Source organism: Borostomias antarcticus (genome assembly GCF_949987555.1).
Source record: "Borostomias antarcticus genome assembly, contig: scaffold_629, whole genome shotgun sequence".
Lineage (NCBI taxonomy): Eukaryota > Metazoa > Chordata > Actinopteri > Stomiiformes > Stomiidae > Borostomias > Borostomias antarcticus.
Window position 1 is genome coordinate 1 of NW_028176814.1, and position 15,000 is coordinate 15,000.

At 45.3% G+C, this 15,000-nt stretch overlaps 2 protein-coding genes across 2 annotated transcripts in view; one reads left to right on the forward strand and one right to left on the reverse strand.

Moving 5' to 3' along the window:
* Positions 1–1,978: 1,978 nt before the first annotated feature.
* On the forward strand, positions 1,979–13,385 carry LOC311329700 (extracellular serine/threonine protein kinase FAM20C-like; the record flags this gene model as incomplete). The annotated part of the gene is made up of 6 exons (XM_084463363.1): positions 1,979–2,159; positions 2,833–2,942; positions 5,468–5,549; positions 6,457–6,516; positions 6,737–6,991; positions 12,968–13,385. Coding segments are annotated over 6 exons (1,106 nt in total), but the record flags the coding sequence as incomplete, so codon positions are not given.
* Positions 13,386–14,086: 701 nt separating this feature from the next.
* The window catches only part of LOC311329701 (rab11 family-interacting protein 4A-like), a gene marked incomplete at both ends in the record, with an annotated part of 3,489 nt that continues 2,575 nt past the window's right edge, over positions 14,087–15,000 (reverse strand). Inside the window, 2 exons of the mRNA XM_084463364.1 lie at positions 14,087–14,203; positions 14,966–15,000. The exon at positions 14,966–15,000 is cut by the window's right edge and continues 109 nt beyond it. Coding sequence (XP_084319490.1) covers positions 14,087–14,203; positions 14,966–15,000 — 152 coding nt within the window. The remainder of the gene's footprint in view (positions 14,204–14,965) is intronic.

Below are 15,000 nucleotides of genomic sequence, written 5' to 3' on the forward strand. Positions count from 1 at the left end.
AACCTTCTTCATCTCGCCCGGTAAACAGTTTCACAACTTTCTTCATCTCGCCCGGTAAACAGTTTCACAACTTTCTTCATCTCGCCCGGTAAACAGTTTCACAACTTTCTTCATCTCGCCCGGTAAACAGTTTCACAACTTTCTTCATCTCGCCCGGTAACTTTCCGTCAATCATTCATACGATTTCATAGCATAAACCAAACACTTTTTTTTGTAGAACCATCCCTCAGTGTTCATTACATTAGTAATTTAGCTGACGATTTTATCCAAAGCGACTTACAATAATTGCATTTAACGTAGGAAGAGCCATTGTACCTCTACTTGCCAGAACTCACAAGCGTATCTCCTTTCTAAAACAAGTAAGAGCATCATCTAGTGCTGAAGGCAAAGTGCAAGAATAGCAAACTAAAAATGCAATAGATGCTTAAAGGAGTAGTAAAGGGAAAAGTCATGTTTAGCCCTGTTTTAAGGTTACTTATGATCATATACAATGGTTCAGATCAAAACGTTGACAAAACTAGCACTTTTGAGAAAGTCTGATAATTGCTCTACCACCGTTTAGGTCATACAATGGATGTGGATGGGCACCTTGAAAAATCATTCAAAAACATGTTAAACTATCGATGTGCTACTTTTGTCTTTTTGATCGAACCATTGCATATGATCATTAGTAAATCAGAAGCGGGTTGCGCACATCCCAAAATAGTTAATAAGGCAGGTGCTGGACTAAAAGAGCATATGTACAAGAGAAAGTAAGAGACGCACACTGTAGCTCCCATTAAGATTATTTATGGACAAAAAATATAGATGTGACGTTTCGAGTGACAACGCTCTTCCTCAGACAACATATGATCATAAGTAACCTTAAAACAGGGCTAAACATGATTGTCCCTTTACTACTCCTTTAAGAGGGAAGATCAGGGTAGTACAACGATCTGCTATAGACATTTTCACACTTTTCCTCATTTTTTTAGCCCTGGTTATGTTCAGAACTACAGTTTATTTTGCTCTCAGGCTGTGAAATCCTAGTTTCCAGACCTCTACAGAGCTCACTGTGTGCTGCACATCAGCCAAGCTACCAGGAGGGGGCAGCGTTGGACAATTATTTAGGTTTTACTTCCTCAGAGTCAGTCTCCAAACAAGACCAGGTTTTACCCGGTAGAATCAACCTCCATGTTGCAAAACCACACAGGCAGGATCTCGTGTTTCACTTCATCACCAGGAAACAGGAAATACTGGTGCTTTCAACGCTGTGTGTAAATCTGTCAACGTTGCACCCTGTAATACACCTGGCCATAGGCAATAGTGGTTGAAGAAGCTGTAATATTGTTGCCGTTTCTACCCTTCAGACTGCTTAGTCAGGTGAGTTCAGGCCAGATACACCTGTGTGTTGCAGTGTGAGGTCCAGAGGACACACGTCTATCATAGGAAATGTTACTGTACCAGCAGAATGTGCTACTAGGACATAGGGATGTTTTTCTTTGTCAGATTGTTCATCAAAACCATAGTTATATGAATTCTTGCTGACTAGGAAAGTTGTGCGTCCAGAACAAGTTGGTGAAGCTGTTCCTCCTAACAGGGGTCTCCCCCCTCCCCCCTGTCTTCTGAGTCTCTCCTTGTCTCTCTTTCTATATCTAAACCCTCCACCCTCCTCTCCTGGTTCACCTGGCTGTCAACTCTGACTCAGTCGTTCTAACTCTCTCTCTGTCTCTCCCCCCCCCCCTCCCTCCCCCTCTCTCTCTCTCTCTCTCTCTCTCCCCCCCTCCCTCCCACTCTCTCTCTCTCTCTCCCCCCCTCCCTCCCACTCTCTCTCTGTCTCTCTCCCCCCCCTCCCCCTCTCTCTCTCTCTCTCCCCCCCTCCCCCTCTCTCTCTCTCTCTCCCTCCCCCCCCCCTCTCTCTCTCTGTCTCTCCCCCCCTCCCCCTCTCTCTCCCCCCCCCCCCTCTCTCCCTCTCTCTCTCTCTCTCTCTCTCTCTCAGCCAATAACATCTGTTTCTACGGGGAGTGTTCGTACTACTGCTCTACGGAGCACGCTCTGTGTGGGCGGCCGGACCAGATGGAGGGCTCTCTGGCGGCGTTCCTCCCAGACCTGAACCTGGCCAAGCGCAAGACCTGGAGGAACCCCTGGAGGAGATCCTACCACAAACGCAAGAAAGCAGAGTAAGAACAATCCCCTAGAGTCAACCTCTAGCCCCTAGAGTCAACCTCTAGCCCCTAGAGTCAACCTCTCGCCCCTAGAGTCAACCTCTAGCCCCTAGAGTCAACCTCTCGCCCCTAGAGTCAACCTCTAGCCCCTAGAGTCAACCTCTAGCCCTTAGAGTCAACCTCTAGCCCCTAGAGTCAACCTCTAGCCCCTAGAGTCAACCTCTAGCCCTTAGAGTCAACCTCTAGCCCCTAGAGTCAACCTCTAGCACCTAGAGTCAACCTCTAGCCCCTCGAGTCAACCTCTAGCCCCTAGAGTTAACCTCTAGCCCCTAGAGTCAACCTCTAGCCCCTAGAGTCAACCTCTAGCCCTGTTGTTTCTCCAGCTTCAACAAGCTCCAGCTTGTTTCACCCCAGCTTTGGGACACACTTTTATAAAGTTCATATTAGCCGCAAGCTTGATTACTTGCTCTGTTTACGTTGTGGACGCTTCGCGTCGTGCCTGCGGCCGCACCACAGCCGTGCCAATAACCACAGTAAAGCACTCCCTCTCGTCTTATTGCTTAATTAAACATAATATGATAACATAATACCATTATTTGCTTTTGTGTGTGCATGTGTACATATGTGTGTATATAGTAATGATAAATGCTCTCTTCCCGTTTGTGCCTGGATGCGTGCGTGTGCTCAGGTGGGAGGTGGACCCTGACTACTGTGATGAAGTGAAGCAGACGCCACCATACGACCACGGCTCTCGCCTCCTGGACATCATGGACATGACTATCTTTGACTTCCTCATGGGTGAGGACAACACAAAGCAGAGTGTGCTGTATCATTCATTTAGCACTTGTACGGGGCGTCCTTAGGCTGAGCTGCCTTACCAGTGTTTTTTTTTTATTTTTTATTAAAGATATTTTTTAGGGCTTTTCAGCTTTTCATGGACAGGACAGTGTAGAGTGACAGGAAACATGGGAGAGAGAGAGGGGAGGACATGCGGCACAGGACCGGAGCCGGGAATCGAACCCAGGTCCGCCGCGCGAAGGACTAGCCTTCATACTAGCCTTACCCGGTGAGCTACGGGGCGCCCCATGCCTAACCAGTGTTGATATGATATAACACACCCTGAAGTACATAAGTGCCTATATACTGTCACCAAAATGTCAGGTTGTTTTGAAAAGTTACCTCACCACATTCTCTCAGAACATAAGCTTAAAAATAGGATTAGCTTGGTGGTTAACTGTTACTGTAATTGAGATGGGTGTGGTATATCACTATTATACCAGAGGGGTATATCACTATTATACCAGAGGGGTATATCACTATTATACCAGAGGGGTATATCACTATTATACCAGAGGGGTATATCACTATTATACCAGAGGGGTATATCACTATTATACCAGAGGGGTATATCACTATTATACCAGAGGGGTATATCACTATTATACCAGAGGGGTATATCACTATTATACCAGAGGGGTATATCACTATTATACCAGAGGGGTATATCAGAAGAGTTGTGTCAATCCCATAGACTGCATAAAGACTGATATTCTCATAATAACAACGGGTACAACAATGACAAAGGCTAGAAGAGTTTGCAATCGTGGCTAGTTAGAAGCCATGTTTGCACTGAGGGAGATTTCTCAATGAACTGCTAGCTCGCTAACGTTAGCTCTAACGTTTCCACAACAACTATGCATTTCCTTTTTCAAACCAAAAAAGTTTTTTTTATTTAATTTTAAAAAAACAATTTTTTACCAAAAACGTTCTACTTTAGTGGCTTGCTCGAAAGGTTTACCATTTAAAAAGATCCACTGAGAAACTATTTGAGCCTCCATGAACCGTTCCTGTCCCCTCAATGAACCAACTCTTCCAGTACTGTAGACGGCTCTATGTCCTATAGGCTCTGTCCCAATTCAAGGGTTGCATCCTACCTAGGCCGGATTTGAAGGCTGCTACGTCACAGCGGGGCGACAAGTGCCGTCCCAGTTCATTCAGCCTACGAAGAGTCCTCCGAATGCAGCCCACAAACGCGGCCTACTTTTGACGTATTTGAAGGATACAACTGATGGATCCTTCGCGGCCTCCCTCCCAGAATGCCTTTCAGTCCGGATGAATTCCTGTACCAGCCGCCATTGCTCAGATTTTAAAACATTTTTAAACCACTTTGATGTTAATATTATTACGTTTTAATACATTTTCATGCCTGATAGTACCACCATAGAATCCCAATATGTGGAAACTTTATTCAAATTACGCCTGTATCTACGAGTTTAGATAGACGATTTAGAAAGGCATTTTCTGTGGTGTTTCCATAACAACCTGCCGTCAGCATTGGGCATCCACTTTTTTACCGGAACGTGGCGCGCTTGGGGTTGCCTAGGCAACAAAACGACGAGTTGGGAATCCTCCGTAGGCTAGACCGTCCCGTTTCACAAAACGTTTACATCCGGCCTCCCTGGCCTGAAGGACGCGACCTACGTAGGGCGTAGGCTGCGACCTAGGAAGGATGCAACCCTTGAATTGGGACAGACCCTCAGTTTTGCACGGTGTATCGATGCTAGGAAAGTACCGCGATGCTCTGTCGTCAAAAACGGTACGATACCCAAATTTAAAGTATCGATACTTTAAGAAAGACAGTGTTTTAATAAGAGCCGTATATATTGAGTCGCGTTCATGCAACAGTGAAGCCGGGTTTGTTTGAAGGCTATAGCGCTCTGCTTCTCTCTCCCAAGATCCCCGAGTCGCGGGGCAGTGTGTGTGTGTGTGTGTGTGTGTGTGTGTGTGTGTGTGTGCTCTCTCTCCTCGCTCTGTCACTCTGCAGCGAGCAGCACAACAGTTTTTTCCCCCCTCATGCACGCAGCATCTTCAAGAACGACGAATTGCCACGACAATCAAACGCGTGCATTTTAACATGTTTCAGTCATCCGGACATTTCAGAGATACGAACGACCTTCGGTCCCGTCGGGTTGGGATAAGTGGGGTCCTACTAACCCTTCTGATCACGGCATGACTCACCAAGTTCAGTTTGGTTTGTTTGTTTAGGTGAGTTTACTCTCACGATAGATAAAGGTTTTCAGTCATGTCAGACAATTATGTGGAGCCACAACAATGTACAGTACTGTACAGATACAGTAGTATCGGGGAACCTTCAGAACGTTCCTCAAGTATTTGTCAATTTGTCTTGAGAGTGAGATTTGATCTAGTGCTTGAACTGTGACTGGTAAACCTCAGCATACCGAGCATTGAGAGGCCAGCCCATCACTAAAACACCAGGAGTCTCATCTGAAGTAAAGTTGTCTTCCCTGCGTCTGCTTGGCCAGGTAACATGGACCGCCACCACTACGAGACCTTTGAGAAGTTTGGTAACGACACCTTCATCATTCATCTGGACAATGGGAGAGGGTGAGGGCAAGATCACAAACTCTCCAGACACCTCAACTCATCTCTGTCTGTGTGTTGTGTGGTGAGAGATGTTGTTGTTTGTGTGTTGTGGTGAGAGGTGTTGTTGTTTGTGTGTTATGTGGTGAGAGGTGTTGTTGTTTGTGTGTTATGTGGTGAGAGGTGTTGTTGTTTGTGTGTTATGTGGTGAGAGGTGTTGTTGTTTGTGTGTTATGTGGTGAGAGGTGTTGTTGTTTGTGTGTTGTGGTGAGAGGTGTTGTTGTTTGTGTGTTGTGGTGAGAGGTGTTGTTGTTTGTGTGTTATGTGGTGAGAGGTGTTGTTGTTTGTGTGTTATGTGGTGAGAGGTGTTGTTGTTTGTGTGTTGTGGTGAGGTGTTGTTGTTTGTGTGTTGTGGTGAGAGGTGTTGTTGTTTGTGTGTTGTGGTGAGAGGTGTTGTTGTTTGTGTGTTGTGGTGAGAGGTGTTGTTGTTTGTGTGTTGTGGTGAGAGGTGTTGTTGTTTGTGTGTTATGTGGTGAGAGGTGTTGTTGTTTGTGTGTTGTGGTGAGAGGTGTTGTTGTTTGTGTGTTGTGGTGAGAGGTGTTGTTGTTTGTGTGTTGTGGTGAGAGGTGTTGTTGTTTGTGTGTTATGTGGTGAGAGGTGTTGTTGTTTGTGTGTTATGTGGTGAGAGGTGTTGTTGTTTGTGTGTTGTGTGGTGAGAGGTGTTGTTGTTTGTGTGTTGTGGTGAGAGGTGTTGTTGTTTGTGTGTTGTGGTGAGAGGTGTTGTTGTTTGTGTGTTGTGGTGAGAGGTGTTGTTGTTTGTGTGTTGTGGTGAGAGGTGTTGTTGTTTGTGTGTTGTGGTGAGAGGTGTTGTTGTTTATGTGTTGTGGTGAGAGGTGTTGTTTGTAAACTCATCTGTCTACTGGGTTGCCAGGTTTGGCAAGCACTCCCATGATGAGCTGTCTATTCTGGTGCCTCTAAGTCAGTGTTGCAGGTCAGTCTGACTCTGTTTCTATCACTTATCCCTCTCTCTACCTCTCCCTCTCTCTACCTCTCCCTCTCTCTACCTCTCCCTCTCTCTACCTCTCCCTGTCTCTCTCCCTCTTCATTTCTGACATCCTTAATAACAGAATGAAGAGGATTGTAGTGAATGAATGGTGTCATCACAGCCAACATCCCTTTTCTTTCATCTGCATGTTTGTCCTGGTGTTCAGGGTGAGGAGGTCCACCCACCTGCGTTTACAGCTGCTGGCCAAGGAGGAGTACCAGCTCAGCTCCCTGATGGAGGAGTCGCTGGCCCGGGACCGCCTCTCCCCCGTCCTCATCCAGCCCCACCTCCAGGCCATGGACCGGCGTCTCCGGCTGGTCCTGCAGGTCCTGGCCGGGTGCCTGGAGAAGGAGGGCTACGCTAACGTGGTGGAGGACGACGTGGCCAAGGACAGCTCCGCCCACAGGGACCCGGGGCACAGGTAGTGAGGCCTGGGCTGGAGGAGCCCTGGGGAGACGACGACGACGACTCCTCCTCCTCCTCCTCCTGCTCCTCCTCCTCCTGGGCCTCCTCCTCCTCCTCCTCCTCCTCCTCCTCCTCCTCCTCCTCCTGCTCCTCCTCCTCCTCCTCCTGGGCCTCCTCCTCCTCCTCCTCCTCCTCCTCCTCCTGCTCCTCCTCCTCCTGGGCCTCCTCCTCCTCCTCCTCCTCCTCCTCCTCCTCCTCCTCCTCCTCCTGCTCCTCCTCCTCCTGGGCCTCCTCCTCCTCCTCCTCCTCCTGGGCCTCCCAGGAGGGAAGGTGCATGTCACAAACTGCGGGAGTGTCACAGAGGGGCGGAGCCTGTGATCATGCCCTGTACCGCCATTTTGAATTCAGTGAATTCCAAGACTTGCCCTCAATGCCTCTCTGAAACCTGCCCTATGTATGTGTTTATAATGTAGGTATTGTTTGTCCACAGAATACTGAATGTGTTGAAAAGAGGCCTGGTTTTGGTAAAGAAAAATATTTTATTATTTGTATATGACGGAACATATAGGACTTGTTTTTGTTTTTATTTGAATGCATTATTTTCATGTTTTTTTCTTCTTTTTTTGTATTTTGTATTTTTTTTAGGTTCGGCTCGTTTGTTGATTCCATCGCCAAATCAAATATGACTGAATATAATTGCAGCTTATCGATGCACAGGTACAAGAAAAAAAGGTTTATATAGCTTTAATTTAGAAGTGTGTGTAAGGAGAATATATTATTTATTACACATTTTAATGGGATACTCTTTGTCTTTAGCCTGTCTTTTTCACGGTACAAGCATCATTTTCTCAAGATCTGCCAGTCAAGTTTTGTATGCAATGGTCTGTAATTGATAATCCTGTATAATCAATTTGTTTTCAGAGCCAGCCACTTCATAGCATTCTTGATCATTTGTGTTTTCCGATGAGGAACAAGGAACTGACAGTAATATCAGCTTTGAACAAAACTGAATTATCTTAAGGGAAGGTGGTCATGTGTCAGTGTGACATGGAATGCAGAACACACTTCCTGTTTCCTGTCAGTGCCATTCCTGAAGTCTGCGCTGACATAGGTCCTGCATGCCAATATGATCTGTTTACTTTCAGATAAGTATCAATCAATCAATCAATCAAAGCTTTATTTGTATAGCGCATTTCATACCCAGAGGCAACACAATGCGCTTTACAGAGAACAAGGGAGGAGGTCATACGACCCACTCTCTACATATTCCAGAGTACATGTGTGTTGGTCTCAGGTGACACCGCGGCCCACAGCCAGGAGTCAGAATGAAGTATATTATATATATACTATATAGTATATAGTTTATATATCTGTAGCTTAGAGAGGAAACCTGAATGAGAAGTCGTTCCTCTGGATCTTCAAAAGTGCTTTAAAGACTCATTCTTTTGGTGATTTTTGGCTTCTTTATCATATCACCCTTTTGTTGTTTTTTCAATCAAACTGGTCTCAGATTTCTATCATGAAATGAGAGGTCACAAATCCTTAATAACTCATTTGTAAAACAGGATAGTTTCTAGATAGTCTAGTCAGGCAACTACAGAGATTTGATAGAACAATATTATTAGTGTATTTAATTACAATATCCACTTTAACCAATATACACCATGGCTTTGTCCAAATCCTAGATAGTGTTCTGTCGGTCTGTTCAACTGAAGCCAGCACAACAGATGGTAAAGCTATACAATACTCCTGAGTTTTACATGTATTGCTCAATGTGTTTGATGTAAGAAGGACTGTACATGTTTAAAGCCATAATCCAGAGTTGCTGCCATTGTACCCTGTTGTGCGACACCAACAGTATTGTTGTCATTCTCTCTCAGAGGTTACTCAAGAGCTTCGTCTCTCTTCTGATTCAGATGTTACGTTGAATCGCTGCACACGCTTCACAATAGAGTCTGTGCCACTTCGCTGCCCACGCTGGGGGTCAAAGTTCAAAGAACGAGAGGTCATAGCAGCAATGAGAGAGCGGTTTGAAAAACGAGTGACAGGTAATAGAAGCAATGAGAATGGTTTGAAAAATGGGTGGGATAGTCGTCAATGACTAGTTGGTTTGGTGGCTGACAGGATGTCATCAGTACTAAACACTGGCCAGGATTCCAAAACACGTTTTTCACATGAAGTGTCCCAGACCCAAGAAATGTGCAGCATAGTAACGTAGCTTACGTACTTTATCAGCGTAAGCACCTTTATGGGGCAGTGAGACTACGCAGAGCAAGCAGGGTAGTGTTATGCTGTTTCATCAACTCCAGATTATGGCTTCAAAGAAATATTCGGAGGTTTTGGTTCATTTTTAGAGTCTGGCTACTGTTTAATGTCATGTTCATAGCTTTTCTGAGAAGAAACAACGACGCTGTATTAGGTCACTGGACTGTGGAGTGCGAGGCAGGAGCTTATATTTTCTTTCACAGCTGAGTCCTACCGTAGACTGTATATTGGTTTACCCAGTGCCTCTGCAATGACAGAATTACTTGAATGTATTGGGTTGCCATCTACAGAATGGACAGGATCGTCAAAAACGATAGCTTCTGTACATACTGTACAACTACTGTACTCGGCCTGTGTGGCTTGGACTGCTAGGTAGAGAACAGACTGAAGAGTACCTCCACCTCCCCTCGTCAGCCAGTCCCAGGCCATGTACTTGGATTTTCATATTCAGACTGTAAATATTGTATCTATAAAATACTTTGAGGACCTAGGAGGCTGCTCGGATCCACAGAGCCATACACTTCAGTTCTCTTCAATTGCATTGTTACTGTGAAGATGTGTTTGCTAAAAATAAAGGTGTGCAATAAATACAAATGTGTGTGTGCGCGCATGTGCATATCTGTCGTCAGTGTGGCTCCACAGAGCGTCACCGATGCTTAATGTTCATTTGACTTCATGAGTTAACTGCTATAGCATGATGTCATGACCCTATTCTGCACATCACGCCTGTAGGGGGAGGAACCCTTTCAAAGTCTCACCCAGTCTTGCACAAGTCAAGGCCCACTGCTGGTTCACATCCAGGTCGAAGGTCAGCAGGTGACAGGTTTTGAACTTGCATTAATCTCTCCACCTACCAAACATGTCCTGCTCTCACGCACGTACACTCACAGAGACACAAGATGCATTCGTGTGCGGTCTGTGCTCACCATGTCTAGTTTTTAATAAATTAGCAAAAAAAAATTACTTATAAGTAATGAACATGCAGGAGTCGGTAGTAACTTTATAACATCAGTCCTTTTCTGTGTTATGCAGAGCATCATAGCCACCAGAACTTCACATCTCTGTACTTTTATATATCAGGCCCTCTACTGGCGGCTGGGGGAACAACACTACTATATTCATTATAATACAGAACACAACAAAAACGTTTTCACTTTGTCATTTTGGGGTATTGTCTGTAAATTGACATCTGAAGAGATGGGGGCGGAGCTCGGGTGTTCTCTGAAGAGATGGGGGCGGAGCTCGGGTGTCCTCTGAAGAGATGGGGGCGGAGCTCGGGTGTTCTCTGAAGAGATGGGGGCGGAGCTCGGGTGTCCTCTGAAGAGATGGGGGCGGAGCTCGGGTGTTCTCTGAAGAGATGGGGGCGGAGCTCGGGTGTTCTCTGAAGAGATGGCTCAGGTCTCCTAAGAAAGATGGTGACTCTGCTGTCAACTGTGCTTGTAACTCGTGACTTCCAAACAATGAAGTAAAGGTGGTTGGTTACAAAGTAAGATGTTGAAAAATTAATATAGGCCTATGGCTAGGATTTCTAGAAAAAAAAGAAACTTTACATGAATGGGAGGTATTGGGTTTACAGTAAGTTGTTATGGACAATCTATGTTAGACTAGCTTCCTGAGGCTTGATGAAAAACAGTTAATAACTGGTGCAAGAGCTAAAGGCATTACCAGTCACACACCCATACTTGGTCATGCCAAAGCCAATGAATTTTTATTTACATGTTCAAGTTTGTACAACATATCACTCACTGTAGGACCAGTACGAGCAAAAAATAACATCAGTGATCTTTAGTGTGAAGTGACTACATAACTATAGCTTCTATCTAAAGACTTATTGTTCAAGCCTTATAATGGCTGAACGGAGATTCACTGACATTGTTTTCAGATTTATAGTGAACTGTTATGCGTTGAGGACCATCTCAAGTAGTACATACAGTGGCTATGACAACATAATTAGTGTGCTATACATTTCCAGGTCACACAATTTCTAGAGATATATATTTATTCTATTTTTTCATCATAAAACTGTATAAAAGACAGTCTTTTTCTTTTTCAATAAGTTCGATGAGTGGCACATGAATACAAATAGTAACTAGATTCTGTACAACATTTACAATGTATGAAAAAGAGATGCTACGATTATGTTAGAAAGCAAACAGGATATAAAAAAAGCTCAATCACATCAATATGAGACGAAATCGGAGTGCGTTTGAAAAACAACGTTTTTTGTGACACCTCTTATCCAAAGGCACCAAACCAAAGAAACAATGAAAACATGCAAAGAAAGAAACAATGCAAAACAGTCAATCAGTACGATTTGTGCAACAAAGCAAAACTAGTCGTGTGTTTAGGACAATACAATGTGTGTACAATACAATACAAGTGTGTGTACAGCAATTCACTATTCACTGCGTCTTAACTATAGCGACACAATCATATATCACTTTGTGATCCATCTGAAGTCGTGACAAACTACGTGAAAACAACCAGATTGATCAATTGGTGAACAAATGTGTGAACATGTAAATGAGCTGTGTACATTCATGACCTACAGAATAGCTCTTTTCTCTCTACTATCAAAGCTATTATCAGTTCCCAGTGATTTCAATCAAGCAATTCTCTCTGTTATCTGTGGAGTTGATTAGACAGACATCTGCCTCTTAAAGACTCACTGACTAAGAGATGACTTTTCTATGGAAACTCGTTGATCAAAGTCAGACTGACAATGAAATGGGATGCACGACGTCTGGAGGGTCTCGGAATTGTATCTTTCTTGATTGTTCTGACAGTCTAAGCTAAGGTGTCTTACTTCCTCCGTTTCCTCCTTCTCATTGGAAATGTTTTTAAACTCGACAACTAACATGTGTTTTTCAATTAAATGAGCTAAGGAAAGGAGGGCGACCCAACCTAGCTTTGCTTGGTCAGCTCTCTCTTAAACCACCATGAAAAGTATGCAAAGACTCCACACTACACAAACATCATTTATAGCAAATTTGTATGAAAAATAAACATTTAATTCTATACATATCTTAACAGCTCCTAACTACTTTCCTCAAATAAATGTATTTTTTCTCCTCCACCATTTGAGTAATTTCCAACTCTGGTCTTCAGTATTGATCTAGATGATGACTTGCACCATGTTTTCACCTTGACTTGTGCTTCTACATCAACTACTACTGTATACATGACTTAGCGTGAGGTGGTTACATGTTGTTTACGACACGTAGCTCACCAGGAATCACTAAGCTTTTAAAATCATGATTAATAGGATGTGACACCTGACATGAACGATAGGTCATAGCGTGTCATAAGTATAGGTCATAGCGTGTCATAAGCATAGGTCATAGCGTGTCATAAGTATGTCCTGTGAGATCAGAGAAAAACGTGGGTAAATTAAATGAAGACTTAACTTGGGCTGTGTCTCAATAAACAGAAGGGACTTCCTCTCATTTGCTTTCCACAACCTGCAAGGAGCAGAAGTACATAACCAAACAGCTACTGGTTTGCCTTTTCAAGCAAGAATACAGATGGAGGGAAGGAATCAAGGAGATGAGGAGAGGAAGCTGCTCCACACTATTGAGCTGTGCCCCTTACCATCGAGATGTTCTACAATAAAGATGGCAAATCCCCCATGTTCTCAGGCTGCACAATATCCATTCTATGAAGAATTCGGCATTCAGAGACAACCGCTTCCCCGGTCCTCACACAGCGATCTTTGCCATCCTCACAGATGTGCGCCCTCCACCGAGGGGATGAGCGTCCATCATCACAGATGTGCGCCCTCCACCGAGGGGATGAGCGTCCATCATCACAGATGTGCGCCCTCCACCGAGGGGATGAGCGTCCATCCTCACAGATGTGCCCCCTCCACCGAGGGGATGAGCGTCCATCCTCACAGATGTGCGCCCTCCACCGAGGGGATGAGCGTCCATCATCACAGATGTGCCCCCTCCACCGAGGGGATGAGCGTCCATCATCACAGATGTGCCCCCTCCACCGAGGGGATGAGCGTCCATCCTCACAGATGTGCCCCCTCCACCGAGGGGATGAGCGTCCATCATCACAGATGTGCCCCCTCCACCGAGGGGATGAGCGTCCATCATCACAGATGTGCCCCCTCCACCGAGGGGATGAGCGTTAAGAGATGAACCCATTCCAAAAACATGTCACCTACCGAAATATACAGCCATCCTGTACTGCTCCTCTCCCTCAAGAGACTGAGCAACACCCGCTCCAAAATATGACCCTTAACCCACCTAACAAAGGTCAGGAAGACGACCTGGTGAGGGAGCTCAAGGTCAACGTTACCCTTAAACGCACGTCTGTGAGAGGGGAACATGTGTGACCCCCCCCCCCCCCCCCCCCGTTCCCCCACAATGCACTAGAGACAGCTCCTTCAGACTTACAGTGTTCTGTTTTCAATAAAGTCACATTTCATGGGAATACTGTAAATGACATGATATGAAGTTATGGGACAGTAATACAGACATTATCTACCCCGGAGGTACTGTAGTGTGTCTAGTCTACTGAGTTTCAACATACTTTCATCTCCAATCTCTTATCCTATTGCATCATCTAGTTATCATAAATATAATTTCAACTTTTCTCCCCTCTCCTTTTCCCCCCCATGGCATAATGATGAACTCATTGGTGGATAGATAAGGGGCGGTGAAGTGCAGTGATTGGCAGATTGATTGACCTGTGAACTGTAAACACTGTCCTTATGAGCATCCGATTCAGGGTGGCGCAGCCGCAGTTCCAACCACAGGCCTGTAGGGGCGCTGTGGGTACAGCCTGGTTCCTGTTGTACAGCATGGTCCTGTTTGCGTGTGTGTGTGTGTGTGTGTGTCTAACTCTTGATCTCCAGGATGGAGGGGTTGTGGTCCAGGATGGCCAGGATGATCTTGTCCATGTACTGCCTCAGACGGAAGTTGATCTCTTCCTGTTCCTTCAGAGCGTCCACCAGCTAGAGAGAGACAGAGAGAGGGACAGAGAGAGGGAGAGAGAGAGAGACAGAGAGAGGGACAGAGAGAGAGACAGAGAGAGAGACAGAGAGAGAGACAGAGAGAGAGACAGAGAGAGAGACAGAGAGAGGGACAGAGAGAGAGACAGAGAGAGGGAGAGATTGTCATGGCATTTTAGAGACAACTGCCCTAAAAAACTTTCAGATCTCAGCGTTTGTTCTTAAAACCTATTGATCCAGCCCCCTGCCTTTTACCATTCCAAACACCTCCGTCTTCCCTTTCTTTGTAATGACAGACGCCCCTGCCGTGGTGTTCTCACCAAGACAGGAAGCCTCACACCTCAGACTTCCTGTTTGGCCTAGGCCACTGTTCTATTGTCACCACCTGAAATATATTCATATTAAGTGTACCACGCTTTCTATGTATTCCTCCACCACTGTTGTTGATGTCCGTCACTCTATTATGACGTGTACAGATGGGTTAGCCAACCAAATCTCTGATAGCGTCACATCCATGTATTCCTCGCATCGTCGCGTAAGACGAGCCTTGACTTCACTTCTGTTCGTATGAACCACTCTGTGTTTTATCCTGAGGTCCTTTTGCAATCGTATCGTTTTCTCAATAAATCAGACTGAACCTTTTGTGCGAACCTCGGCAAATCCTTCTTTACTTTAGATCAAATAATTCCATTACGAGAGAGAGAGAGCGTTTAGCAGGGGAACAGAGTTGACATGCTCCGTGTTTCCCCCGTCTACCAGACGCACCTCGTCCCGCGACGCGTTGTCGATCTCGGCCGCCA